The sequence below is a fragment of the Falco rusticolus genome, chromosome 4 (genome assembly GCF_015220075.1).
Source record: "Falco rusticolus isolate bFalRus1 chromosome 4, bFalRus1.pri, whole genome shotgun sequence".
Taxonomy (NCBI): domain Eukaryota; kingdom Metazoa; phylum Chordata; class Aves; order Falconiformes; family Falconidae; genus Falco; species Falco rusticolus.
In genome coordinates this window covers 77,671,523-77,683,743 of record NC_051190.1, presented here as the reverse complement: position 1 = coordinate 77,683,743, position 12,221 = coordinate 77,671,523, and the positions used below count along the sequence as shown (strand labels likewise).

The 12,221-nt window shown below is 44.6% G+C and overlaps 1 protein-coding gene across 9 annotated transcripts in view; it reads right to left on the bottom strand.

Annotated features, from left to right (window-relative positions):
* The window catches only part of DYNC1I1 (dynein cytoplasmic 1 intermediate chain 1), a 193,977-nt gene that overhangs the window by 15,374 nt on the left and 166,382 nt on the right, over positions 1-12,221 (bottom strand). For all 9 annotated transcript variants that reach the window (XM_037386335.1, XM_037386336.1, XM_037386333.1 and 6 more), the window contains 2 exons: positions 10,157-10,297; positions 3,756-3,881 (listed from right to left, as the gene is read on the bottom strand). In XM_037386335.1, the coding sequence (XP_037242232.1) occupies positions 3,756-3,881; positions 10,157-10,297 (267 nt within the window). The remainder of the gene's footprint in view (positions 1-3,755; positions 3,882-10,156; positions 10,298-12,221) is intronic.

Sequence of the window (12,221 nt, the reverse complement as noted above, 5' to 3'; positions counted from 1 at the left end):
ATAATAATACTTCAACTACTAGACCAGCAAAGGTTTGAATATTTAGATCTTACAGAGACTAATGCATATTTACAATGCCTCGTAATGTCCTCTGGTTAAGTTATATAGGTTTAAGATCCCATCACACTGAAACAATCTGATTTTTATGTGTTTGGGGTTTTATTTCATTTTATAATTCACATTCTTTTAAATCAGTGGTTACTGATCCACAAGAGCACATCTATATGGACTATTTAAGTCTCCTCTCCCCTGGAAGTGTGTGTATAACACCCATTAATGCTAATGGGCATAAAGCACACGCATTGAGGAGAAAATAGACCTCTCACTGTGAAAATAAATGTGTTCAGTTATTTTCAGACACGATGCTGAAATCAAACAACTGAAAGTACATACTCTAAGGAGATAACATTATATAGCCTAACTGAAAATGTCACCATTATTTTTAACTCCCTGGTCATGGTGCCTGCCACGTTCTCCATGTTTCTGCCATTTCTTGTGTCATAAAGACTATGACTGGATAACATACCAAAAAGGGCCAAATCCTAAATTCTTCGACAAGCAAAATCAGCCCTGATCTCATACTCCTTGCCTTCACAAAATATGCAAGGTTAGGCCTCGTGTCTTACATTTTCACTTAGGCCATATAATGTTTTCACTTTACACCATATGGGTTAATAGTAGCAGTAACTTTAATGTTCTCTAGAATAGCTCCTTAAAACTGCGATGAATCTACCAAAGTAAAAATTCCTGTCACTTACACACTTTTCTTAATGATTTGATATCCTGAAGTTTTCTGGTCTGATCAGAATTCAAGGAGTCAGTTTTTTTGTTTGAACAGGTAAAAAAGAATTGCTTGTAATATTGCTTGTGATAATGCGATATTCAAAGACATTGTGCCTTATTATAATACAAATAAAATCAATACTTTTTTCCTGGTAGAACCATGTTTTATGAATTTACAGCTGATTTAATGTCATAGTTGGAACAGTCTTGACAAAAGAAAGGTTTTGAAAAGGATGCAGTGTAAGTGGAGTATTAATGTTTTTGGTGAGTGTGTGTAGAGTCTTTGTAAAGTGGCCTGCTGACTTTCTAATGTGACTAATCACACCCATTTTCCTAAATCACGGAGTTGCACCTTCAAGTAAGTGGATGCTACTGAGTTATCAGGCAGGCAGGGATGAGTTTTTCCAGTGATGAGGTCTTTGCAGAAGTTGATGCTGTAGGAGATGGGTAGAATAGTAGTGCTATTGCTGAAAGGTCAGCTGTCGCAGCTTAGTGTCAGGCTTTGCAATACTGCTGGTTCAAATAAGCAAGCTAGGTGCTGCCAGGTGCTGGACGGCCCAGCCTCCAGCCCTTTGCCCCCAGCCACATGCTCACTCATCTACTCTCAGAGAGTCAGCTCATGGAGAAAAATTCCTCAAGGAAAACAAAACAAAACAATAAATCAATACCGCTCTGCTGATCTATCTCCCTCCCCACAACGTGGGTGGTGACAGGAGCACTGCTCCGGGCACAAAAACTGGGCAGCGAGGGATATGGCTAGGGCTGGCTGGCTGGCAGGCAGAGGAGGACTGTCCCTTTTAAACTGTCGACCAGTCCCATCATATCCCAGAATCAAACTCATGCACAAAAGATGGTCAAAGGAGGACCCCAGCTGAGCCAAGGAACTGGCCAGTGTCTGCACACTGAAAAGAGAGCCTTTAAAAGCTGCCATATCTCTGCCAGACACTTCCAAAAGTACATATGCACACTGTGAATCCTCCATGCGCCATGCCTGAGGACAGCTAAGCATGGAATAATTCAAGAAGTCTTTTTGGACTGGCACAGAGGGTTAATGGCTGAAGAGGCTGTTACTGTACAAGCCCTCGGTTCCAGGCTCTTGAGCTGTGAAGTATTTTGGCATCTCACTTAAGGCTTCGTAGTGAGAAGAGTTATGCTGGAGAATATATGAGCACCCTTCTTTTTTAAACCAGAAAAAGCCACTAACAACACAGCAGCTCTGGTAGTTCCTGAAGCTGTTGCAGCCCAGACTACTTTTCCTAAATTTGGTACAGTAAGTACTGCAGAGACTGATACTGCCAAAATGAACCAGGTAACAAATTAATGAGCTCCTTCATTCACGACAGAAGAGGAGGAGGGGTGGCAATGGCCCATGATCTGTCAGCAGCCATGTGGATGGACATCCATCTGTTTGCATGTAAGGAGCTGAGCTGGAGACGCTCGGGCTCTGCATGGGTAGAGCAGAACACTTTATGTAACACAACTCACACAAATAATAAATAATGTTGAATGACTCGCTCTTCTTTTTTATTTTTGAGTACTAGAAGCCTGTCTTTCTTTCTGATCTGAGTGTATCACTGTGACTCATTTTGCAAGCTGAAGTCTGATGATACAGAGGAAAGGCCAAAAACCTAAATATTACTACTTCTGCATAGAACACTAAATCTATTTTCTCCTGAGCGAGCTTGCAGGGATAAACAATCCTATGAATGATTTGGTGTATGATATGCAAAAAAAGAGACATTTCTACAGCCCATTTAGACTCCCAGACAAGATCAGACTGTGCTGTCATCAAAGACATTTCCATAGCTTGTCGTATCACTTGGAAGACAGAAAAACCACCTTTTTGGAACAGTCATGCAAAAATGATAGATAAACAAAAACAGCCTGACCTGCCAGTGTCATGGTGGAAATCTGAATGCAGTAACCTTAGACAATTTTGAAATTATGTTAACAATATGGCAAGAAGTTTCAGCAAGCATTTGTGAGGAAAGGCAACTCCTGCACAAGTGAATGCGATCCAAAAATATGAGTCATGCACAAGCAATTTTGCTATGGGCCATAAAATCACTTTATGAGAGTTACAGATAATTCTGTATGTATTCTATAATGTTTCCCTACTGTGTAGAGATGGATATCTCGGTATCCTATCACAGATAATGATGGAAAACAAATTCTCTACATAAAAGCTGATTGCTCAGAGATTCACTCATAACTGTTCCAAGGGATTGTAATGCCGACAAAACGCTTTATACCGTATTCATCAACAAAGAGGTAGATTCCATCAGTGCCAAACACACTGCAGTTTAGATGTTTTTTATAAGATGTAGCCGGGTGAATTGAGAGCAGCCTTAGACACAGAATACACATCCTGCTATTTTCAGCATCTACGTACTCTTTATCACACATGCACCAACCATCCTCTGACACCTCTCATTTCCTCCGGTTAGTCCTTTTGCACATATTCAGACATATTCAGCATTATTTGGTATTAAAAGAACAGATATATTCTGTACGTGTCATGCTGAGAAAAATTTACAGCATTAAGCCAGTCATGAAATAAGAGATACTGGAATATAAAAAGTGAACCCTTCGGGACCAGTGTCAGAACAACACAGCTTCTTTTTGCACCTCTATTTTCCTCTTTAAGTTTCTTTGTAATTTTTACCCATAGAACCACTAAAAAAAAAGTTTTAAAACCAGTGAAAGGTTTCAAGAAATATTTCTCTCATAAGACATACTAGTTAACTCTTTTGCAAGGTAGCTTTACAACTAACACACTGCTGGCAACCCAAAATCAAAGGGGACTCCACTGAAAGAAAACCGGCTTATTCTTTGAAGGTGTCCTATTCATGTGTTACGATACATGATTTCTTCTCAAACTTGGATGTGGCATTCTCCAGACGCCAAGCTTAAAAAAACCCCAACAAACCCCCAAAAAACAAAAAACCCCACCCCAAACACAATAATAATACCTCTCCAACATCATAGATCCATATGCGGCCTTCTGAATCACCAACTGCTACCTCCTTGCCAGCCTGGGCCCAGCGGACACGGTTGAGGGCAGAAGCTCCTTCTATGGTGACGCTGGCTGTGGGAACCTGTCGAAACAATAGGAACAGGAAAGAATAAAATCACGCTGGCTGCAAACCCAGGGGTCAGTTTTGAATGTCCTGCTTAGCTGGGTGAGTCACAAGTCCCTTAGCATTGCTGGAAGTTAACATACAACCCTCGTTGGGGGTAGGAAAAAAAAAAGTGTTCATTGTTTCTTCGATCACATGTGCTAAAAAGAGGAAAGAGTGAGAGACTGCTTGGAATGAGCAGGGAAGACTTTTTGACAGTAAAGTGCAGTAAAAGAAAGTTTTTTCTCCTTAACCTCGGAGACATGTGAAACCACATCTGCTTCTTCCTCAAAAGTTACTGACTTATGACCAAGAACCAAATGAGGGTAGGACTTGGAATCAGTCCTGCTCTCTCTTCTGGCCTCTGACTTGGGCCCAGATAACGTAACAGTTGGCAGACACATCCCTGTATTCATGCTGACACATCCTTTAAATCCATATTCACCTCTGCGGCTAGATGCAGAGGGCAAAACTTAAGTACTATGTCAGAAAAGTCCTGAGCTAATCACTTCAGAGTGAGGACATGGCAGAAATGAGATCAGCTGAGCTGACATTTAGGAACTCCTGTAGTGTATTCCCACAATTCTCTTTTACATCCCCAGGAGACGACTTTTGCTTTAAATACACCTGGATCCTGTCCAATTTCCAACCCCCCTCCCTGCCCCAAGTCAACCAACTTAACAGGTGATCCACAAGAATACATAAAGAATCTGGCTAATGCGTGGGATGAATAAAGCAATGATCATGATCTTAGGAGAAGTATTTGTAATCTACGCTGGAATGAGGGCATCAAAAGATGCTGGAGGAGGAAGGAACCATATGGGTGTTTGTCCCAGATAGGTAGATCACTCAGTTGATTTAGGTCACCTCATAAGACCAATGACAGTAAACTGCAAGTCTGCTAATGCTCCACCCAACTGCCTTTAATAGGAGAACCTGCCTGAGCAAGGAGCCTGTAGCTTGGCACGAAAGCCTTCCAAACAAGGCTTTTTAGCTTTAATGCTTTTTAGGTCAGGGCAAACAAGATACGATAGCTGCAAAAGCAGCTCTTCCACCAGATCCACCTGGGGGAACAGGCCTCAGTCACATGGTGAGATGGGGACAAGGGGGTGTCCCAGGATCTATAAATGGACATGGAACTGGACGGCAGTCCAGGCAAGCAGAGGTAGTTGGACAGGAACCAGAGTCTGGGTTACCTCTGGATGAGTGACAAGTACTCCTGCTGTTCTCGTTGTCAGCACAATGCAGCAGAAGCAGGAAGAAAGCAGCTTGAAGGTGGTATTAAAGCCCGGTCTGAACATCAACAAACCGACAAGATTAACAAAAACAGTATTTTGCTGACTTGGTCTTGGTTCTCTGGCTGTAGCTTTATATTCTAGTTGTGAGATAGGTCCAAAGATCCAGGAGAAAAATAATTTTAAAACAAACATCGTATAGCTCCCATGCCAGTCTCCTCCTTCTCAGCTCTAACGCCTTCATTGTGTCACACAAGATGAGTGACAGTATGAAGGCGAACCTTTGCAGACTTCCCAAGACTCTTATTACAGTAGCAGTGCGTACACAGCCTCCAGCAGCAGGCCAAGGACTGGGAAGCAAGGCTGCTTGCCTTGCTCCTCTCCCCCTGGACCATCCCTGCTCCTCCTCCTCGACCCTGGCACAAGGCTGCAAAACTGAAGTGCACTTCAAGCACAAGCCTGCCAAGCTAAAGTGTCACCTCCACAAAGGGCTTCGTGGTCATGTTCTGAGCCACACATGTGAAATACGCGAGGATTTTGTTTGCAGAGTGATGCAGAAATAATGCTGGAGAGCAATCAGAAAGCACATACCATCCTCCCCTCTCCTTTAAGAAGTCATTCAAATGCAAATAAGCTACCGGACTCATCTCCCCATTGTGCAAGGCCAGTATTACCCAAAAGAGCTGGCACCATGCTCTAACTCCTCATCCCAAGTCTGTTACTGCATAGTGGGTGAGAGTCAATGGCCTAAATCTGACATGGGGTCTTTGATCCATGATAAAAATCACATTAGAAAACAAGCAAGTTTAACTCCTGTGATCACTGATTTCTAAAAAAAGAAAAAAAAAAAAGAAAAAGAAGAAAGGATATTTTAATTCCAGCCAAAATTAATTTCGTGACATTTGGAAATGGCTTTCTTCAAACAACAAGTAAATGGTTCATTTCAGAGGACTAATCCACTAACCAAGCTATGTTTCTCAGAAAACTGTAAATCAAAGATACTTGTTTCATATAAAAATATACACAGCATATATTTAAGGCACTGAATTTTCACAAAATCTTTCAGAAGGCTGAAATATGTAATTCTAGAGCTGGTGTTTCGGGGATTTTTCTGTTAATACAGCATTCTTTCAGTGTTCCACATAAAAATAAGCAGCATGCATGCTGCAGACAGAAGACACAACCCATGCTTTTTTTCAAAACCTGATGGTTTTGTAAAATCCTGTTACTATTCCACAAAGCTATCTAACAAAATCAAAAGCAATAATGAAACAGTCTTTAAAAATCTAAATAAAAAGCCTTTTCTCCAGTGATACGGACAGAAATACAGTCAAACCATAGTAACTTAAAATAGATTTGTCTGCTCTCAGTAGTGATAGGTTAAATTACACATGCCTATTTTAGATTTCAAAGATAAGAGGTTTATTTTATAATGGTAGCATTATGTTTTAAAAATCACATTTGAAATACTTTATAAATTTTCTGAAGTTGGTGCTTGTCATATTTTTAACAATTTTGAAATGGATTTTAACAGGTAACAGATTAAGAAAGATGCAGTCAGAAAAACCTGCATGATAAGAATACATTTTTATTTTTTTACTTTTATTGCTTATGTAGTGTCAAAAACTGCTCGCAAATACAGCTGCTTTCTGTTTCTTGAAATAGACACCATCTTCACACTCTCAAAGCTAAGGTATGCCTCGTAAAAAACCCCAACAAATATTCGAATGGGACATAACACAGCAGAAAATAGCAGTTTTGTAAGTCAGTTTAACATCAGTTCATAGGTAAATAAGACTTGTCAATAACGTAGAGACCTCCAATCTTGATCACAAAAGAAATGTTACAGACACGTAGGTAAGAAACTGGCATTTGGTATCCTGAAACTATCTGCAAACCTCACTATACTGATCCATAAACATAATACTCTTATTTGCAAAAGGATGAAGGAGTGGGTAAACATTTTTTGCCTTCTAAGGGTTTTTTATATTAATTTCTCAAATATAAATTAAAACGTGATGAATTTCTTTGCTATTACAAAAACAATTTCTAGTATCCACAGATCAACATGAAGCACACAAATACCCTTGTTACTTGACAGTGAGGTTTTGAGAATAATTAGACTGATTAAATCCGTGGTACAGTCAAATGAATTTAGTTATTTTGATCAGAAAGCATTTAGCTCTCCGGAGAAATGTTTTTAATAAACACGGTGAGTAACACTAGTGGAAACTGTGTTACAGTTCAAAAATGTGAAGGTAGCATAATCTAACTAAACCCAGGTATTTTCTTAGTTGGTTTACAAAACAATACCTAAATAATAATGTGGCTGATTTCCCAAATTAAACAAAACAAGGTCTCATTAATAACGATCATATCTAGTTCTTACACAGAGATTTTTATCAATAGCTAGCAGTTAAACACAATATACCTGTCATTTTCTTCTGTCTTCACAAATACTTTGACATCGCTTATCTGACATCTAAAAGTAATAATGATCCAAAAAATAGGTGTTTCAAGGTTTCTTATTATAAAGTCAAAAGTGCTGACAAGGACTTTTTCTTAGCAAATAGCAGTGCAGACTTCAACAGCATAATCAATTACAGAAATCTTGAAAATTATAAGCTAATTATGACCTACCAGATAGAGGGTAAAAGCAAACAACGATCACTTTCAGTTACGTTGTTAAAAGAACTGCTTACAGTTCTCTCTTTCAGTGGTACATTTGCTGCTTCTCCCACATAACAAAACCTCACATCTACTCAGAATCTGCCACTTTATCATGTATAGAGATTTTAAAATTTGTTTCACCGTGCTCAGTAAGGAAACCAAATGGTATTTCTGCCTCCAGAGACGCAAATTCGATTCCCATAAAAATACAAAGCTCGGATACCATGGAAATAATTCCAGTCTGATTCTTACATGAGAGCTGATTTTGACCTCTCAGAATGGAAATAATTTGTGAAATCAGGGGTGGCCTTGCATGCAGAAGAAAAGCAGGATCGAGCTTGAAATTATTTTTTTTTCTGATGTTCCTATGTATTTATATGTAAACACACTGAAAATATATCAGCAGTTTTCTACATACAGCCTTGTTATTGATGGGAATGGGATCAAGCGGTCCAGACTAATTTTTTGGAAAGACATTATGGTCTCGTTGACTTAAATGGCAAAACATCAGTTGATTTCCAGCAGAGCAGGATTCAGCCCTGGTATTTGGGGGGAAAGGGTTATTTTTTTTCTTCTTCTTAAAATGCTGGGTTTTATGCTCTGTGTTTAAGCCTGCATTAATGAGAACACCTGAAGGATATGTCCCTCCCTTCCCAAAATAAATTCTGAGGAGACTCCTCCTGTATATCCTCCAGCTGTATGTGCTCTAATTAAAAAGGCTGCGCTGCTTCCTGCTCAGAACACTTCAAAAGGCCTCACTGCTCCCCTTGACAATGCACTGCCCGGTGCTGGTTCCTCTTACCTGTCCATGCTTATTTATGGCAAGCACCACTCACTGGAAGTCATAAACTGTGCCTGTACTTTAGTCTGTCTGAAATCTATAGCATGTTTATGTGAAAGCCATATTAACTAATCTTAAAAAAAAAGATAAAAAAAATAGGGTGTATTATGGGGGAAAATACTGCCGCTTGCTCTTCGGTATTACTTTTTATTTCCAAAAAAGAAAACTGTCAGTTAATATGTGATTTTTTTAAAAAAATTTTTTACAGCCTGTTTGTTCTTAATTTCACATGTCATTAAGTAAAAATACACAAGGCTTCACTGTGGAAAAACATTTCAATTCTCGTGCTTAATACTGATTGCTGGCTGTCTAAGACTGACCTCAAGCGACATGACATGTTTTCTCAAAACCATTTTTTGGGGAAACTCAAGTCCAGAAAAAATAGTATAAATAGAAGTTTGTGGCATTTTAAAAATCTGAAATAGAAGGAGAAAAAAAGGGGTGTTCCGCACACATAGAAAATGACTTTTTAAAAAATACGGTACCCACCACTCTCAGTCTTTGCAATAAGCTCTCCGATTAATCCTTGCTCACAAGTTACATTCAAAGGTGCAATGTTCCCTCCCCAGTGGTCCCCGCTATTTAGTTCAATAGCGATGGAAAACCAACTTGTTATTTTTCATTTGTTTGTGCCTTTAAGCTTCGCGGCAAATTTTGAAGAGGAAAAAAAGTGGGGGTATAAGATCACGAATAACACGTGAGAGAGATGCCCTGTGCTTAAAAATCTGAAGCGGAGCAGCTAGCAGTTCAGAGAGGTGGGAGGCGAGGGAAGCCGCAGGGGCACGCTGGGTTTTGGGCACGCTGCTGGCGCTGGCACAGGGCTTGCGGACGACGGTGTCCGGAGGATCTGGAGCTGAGGGTGAACACGAAGGAAGAAGAGGTCTCGCAGTGAAGGGCGCAGCACCTGCGGAGCGGGGCGGTGGGCTGCCCAGCTGGGCCCGGCCGCCAAGGTGCGCCCACCGGGCGGGGGGAGGCATCGAACCCGCGGCCTGTGAAGCGCCTGGCCCAGGCACTGCGTGCCAGAGGCGGGGGAGGGGTGTGAATAAAAAACTACGAAACGGGCGCGGTTTAAAAGTGCACCTTAAAATAACAGAGAGGGGAAGGAGGCTCCTTCCCGAGTCGGCACCGCGGTATTTGTTTGCGTTGGCTTCCTGCCGGGGGTGCCGGAGCCGGCCCTCCCCGCCCCTGACAGGTACCCGCAGCCGAGCGCCGCCGCGGGGGAAGGAGGGCGGGCGGGACGGCGGGCGGGGGAGGGGGCGGTCAGGCGCCTCCGGCAGCGGGACCTGCCCGCCCCGCCGCGTCCCGGGGCGCGGGCGGCGGCCGACGCCGGGCTCCCCGCGCCCTGGGGCGGCCCGGCACCCCCGCAGACCCCCGGCGGGGCGGGGACGGGCGGGCCGAGGGGTGCTGGGCAGCGCCGCGCCGCCGGCCCTCACAGGGTTAAGGTCCCGCCGGCCGCCCGCCCTCGCCTTCCCACCGCCGGCCGCCGTCGAGCCGCCGCGCCGCCTCACCTCGGTGTCGTTATTCAGGTTCCACAGATCCAGGCGCCCCATCCCGTCCACGCAGGCGAAGAGCGCGGGATGCACTGGCGACCACATGACATCGTAGACATAGTCGGCATTGTCTTCAAAGGAGTAGAGCGGCTTGTTGTGCTGTAAAGCAGAGAGAAGCATGAAGACTTCGTGGCGCTAGTGCTGCCTGGGGCTGTCTGGCGAGTCTAATTAAAAACTTTGCACATTTACAAAGTGTCATAAAACTTCCCCAGATGAAAGGTCCTCGCGAAGGGTGGGACTGCGCTTTAATGGGGCAACAACTGTCCGGTGGGATAAATGAGATGCCCGGCGTGAGGGGTGTGGGACGCGCGGGTGCTGGGGCGGGGGTAGCGCCCGCGGCCTCTCCCGCTCCCGGCCGGCACCCCGGCGGCGGGCGGGGGGTGCGCCGGGCGGGCGGGCAGGCAGGCAGGCAGGCACCGCCGCGCCCGCCCGAGCCAACCGCGCTTGCGGTCGCACCGATAAGGATCGTGAGATCGGCGGGGAGCCGCGTTTCGCCCTCCGCGCCCCTCCGCGCACCGCGGGCGGCGCCTGCCACCTAGCGGCGGGCGGGCCCCAGCACCCCCGGCCCCGCGCCGCCCCGGGGCCCCGCCGCCGCCCCTCGCCCCGCGGCGCTGCCGCAGCGCCCGCAGCCGTGCCCGGCCCGGCCGGCAGGGAAGGCCGTCCTGCAGCGGGCGGGAAGTCGGAGGGAAGTTAGGAAGCGCACCAGGAATAACGTGTAATTGTCCGTCATGAATTATTCATCGCGTCTGGCTTGTCTAATTTTTGCATAATGGCTTCGCTAATCCCCGATCAATTAATGGAAAATGAAATTTGAATGATAATGAAAACTCCAGAGATGAAAGAAATTAAGTATTCTCACGACTGGTGACAGAGATCTAAACAATGGGGCTTCGCCGAGGGTCTCCCTCCCGCACCCGCCAGCTGCCTGCGGCGGGCCCACCGCCCCCGGGCCAGCGGGGCACGGCGGGGACGGGCGCCCGCAGCCCCCCCCCGCCGCGCCCGGAGCCCTCGGCGGGGAACGGCAGCCGCCGGCGGCGGTACCCGGGGTATGGCGGCCGGTCCCTCCAGCGCGCAACCCCCGCTCCCTTCACCCAGGACACGGTACCGGGAACGCCGCAATGCGTTACCCAGCCGCGCATTATTCTTCCAGGAAGCGGAGCGAGCGACTGCAATTCTCACACCGCTTTGCTTTTGTGTGTTATTAATGTAGAGCAATAAAGCAGTCGGCTTGATCTCTGGGCTTCCAGCTGGGCCCTTGCCAGGTCCGCTCTGCCCCCGCTGCGCTGCGCGGAGCTCCGCTGGGTGCGGGGGCCGCAGCGCGCGCGGGTCCCTGTGCCGCCGTGCGTATCCATGGCGTGTTGTTGCTGCGGTTCTGCGTTGGAAATAACGCTGAAATATTTCTGCTCATCACGGGTATTGCAAAACATTCTAGGACATATTCATTTACGCCACTTCGTCTTTTGAAAAAATACCGAAAACACAAAGGGCTTGATTCCGTAGGATAGTTTTTCCCCTGCTTGAAGTACTGAATGATTTTGAATGATCGCAGGATCAGGTCCCGTATTGTCGTAACTGGCCTAGTGTTTTGGGGTTTTTTTTTGTGCATGTCCTAAGAATAGCAAGCATTTTGGTTTGTGTGACTATAAAATGAAATTAGATCTTGAGATTATTACCTCAAATTTATGCAACATTTTTATTCCTTCTCCAAAGCTGGAGTTTTGCAAAAGAAAAGGAAAAAAATTACAAGAATATTTTCTTACCTAAACAAGGTCTTGTTATCCAAACACATATGCATCTGCTTAGTATATTATCAGTACCAGTGGAGTTACTTACACGTGTTAATGGAATTACTTAAATGCCTGTGCTAAAACATTTGCAGGGTTGAGGGCAAAATTAAGATTAAGCTTTTGAAGAGGCAGAGGTATTTCACAGGAAAATTCAGACTGAATCTTTACAGCTGTGAGCTGGGGTAAGTATTATTTAGAGTGGGCCATATGGATCCACAATGTCTATCTGCTATATT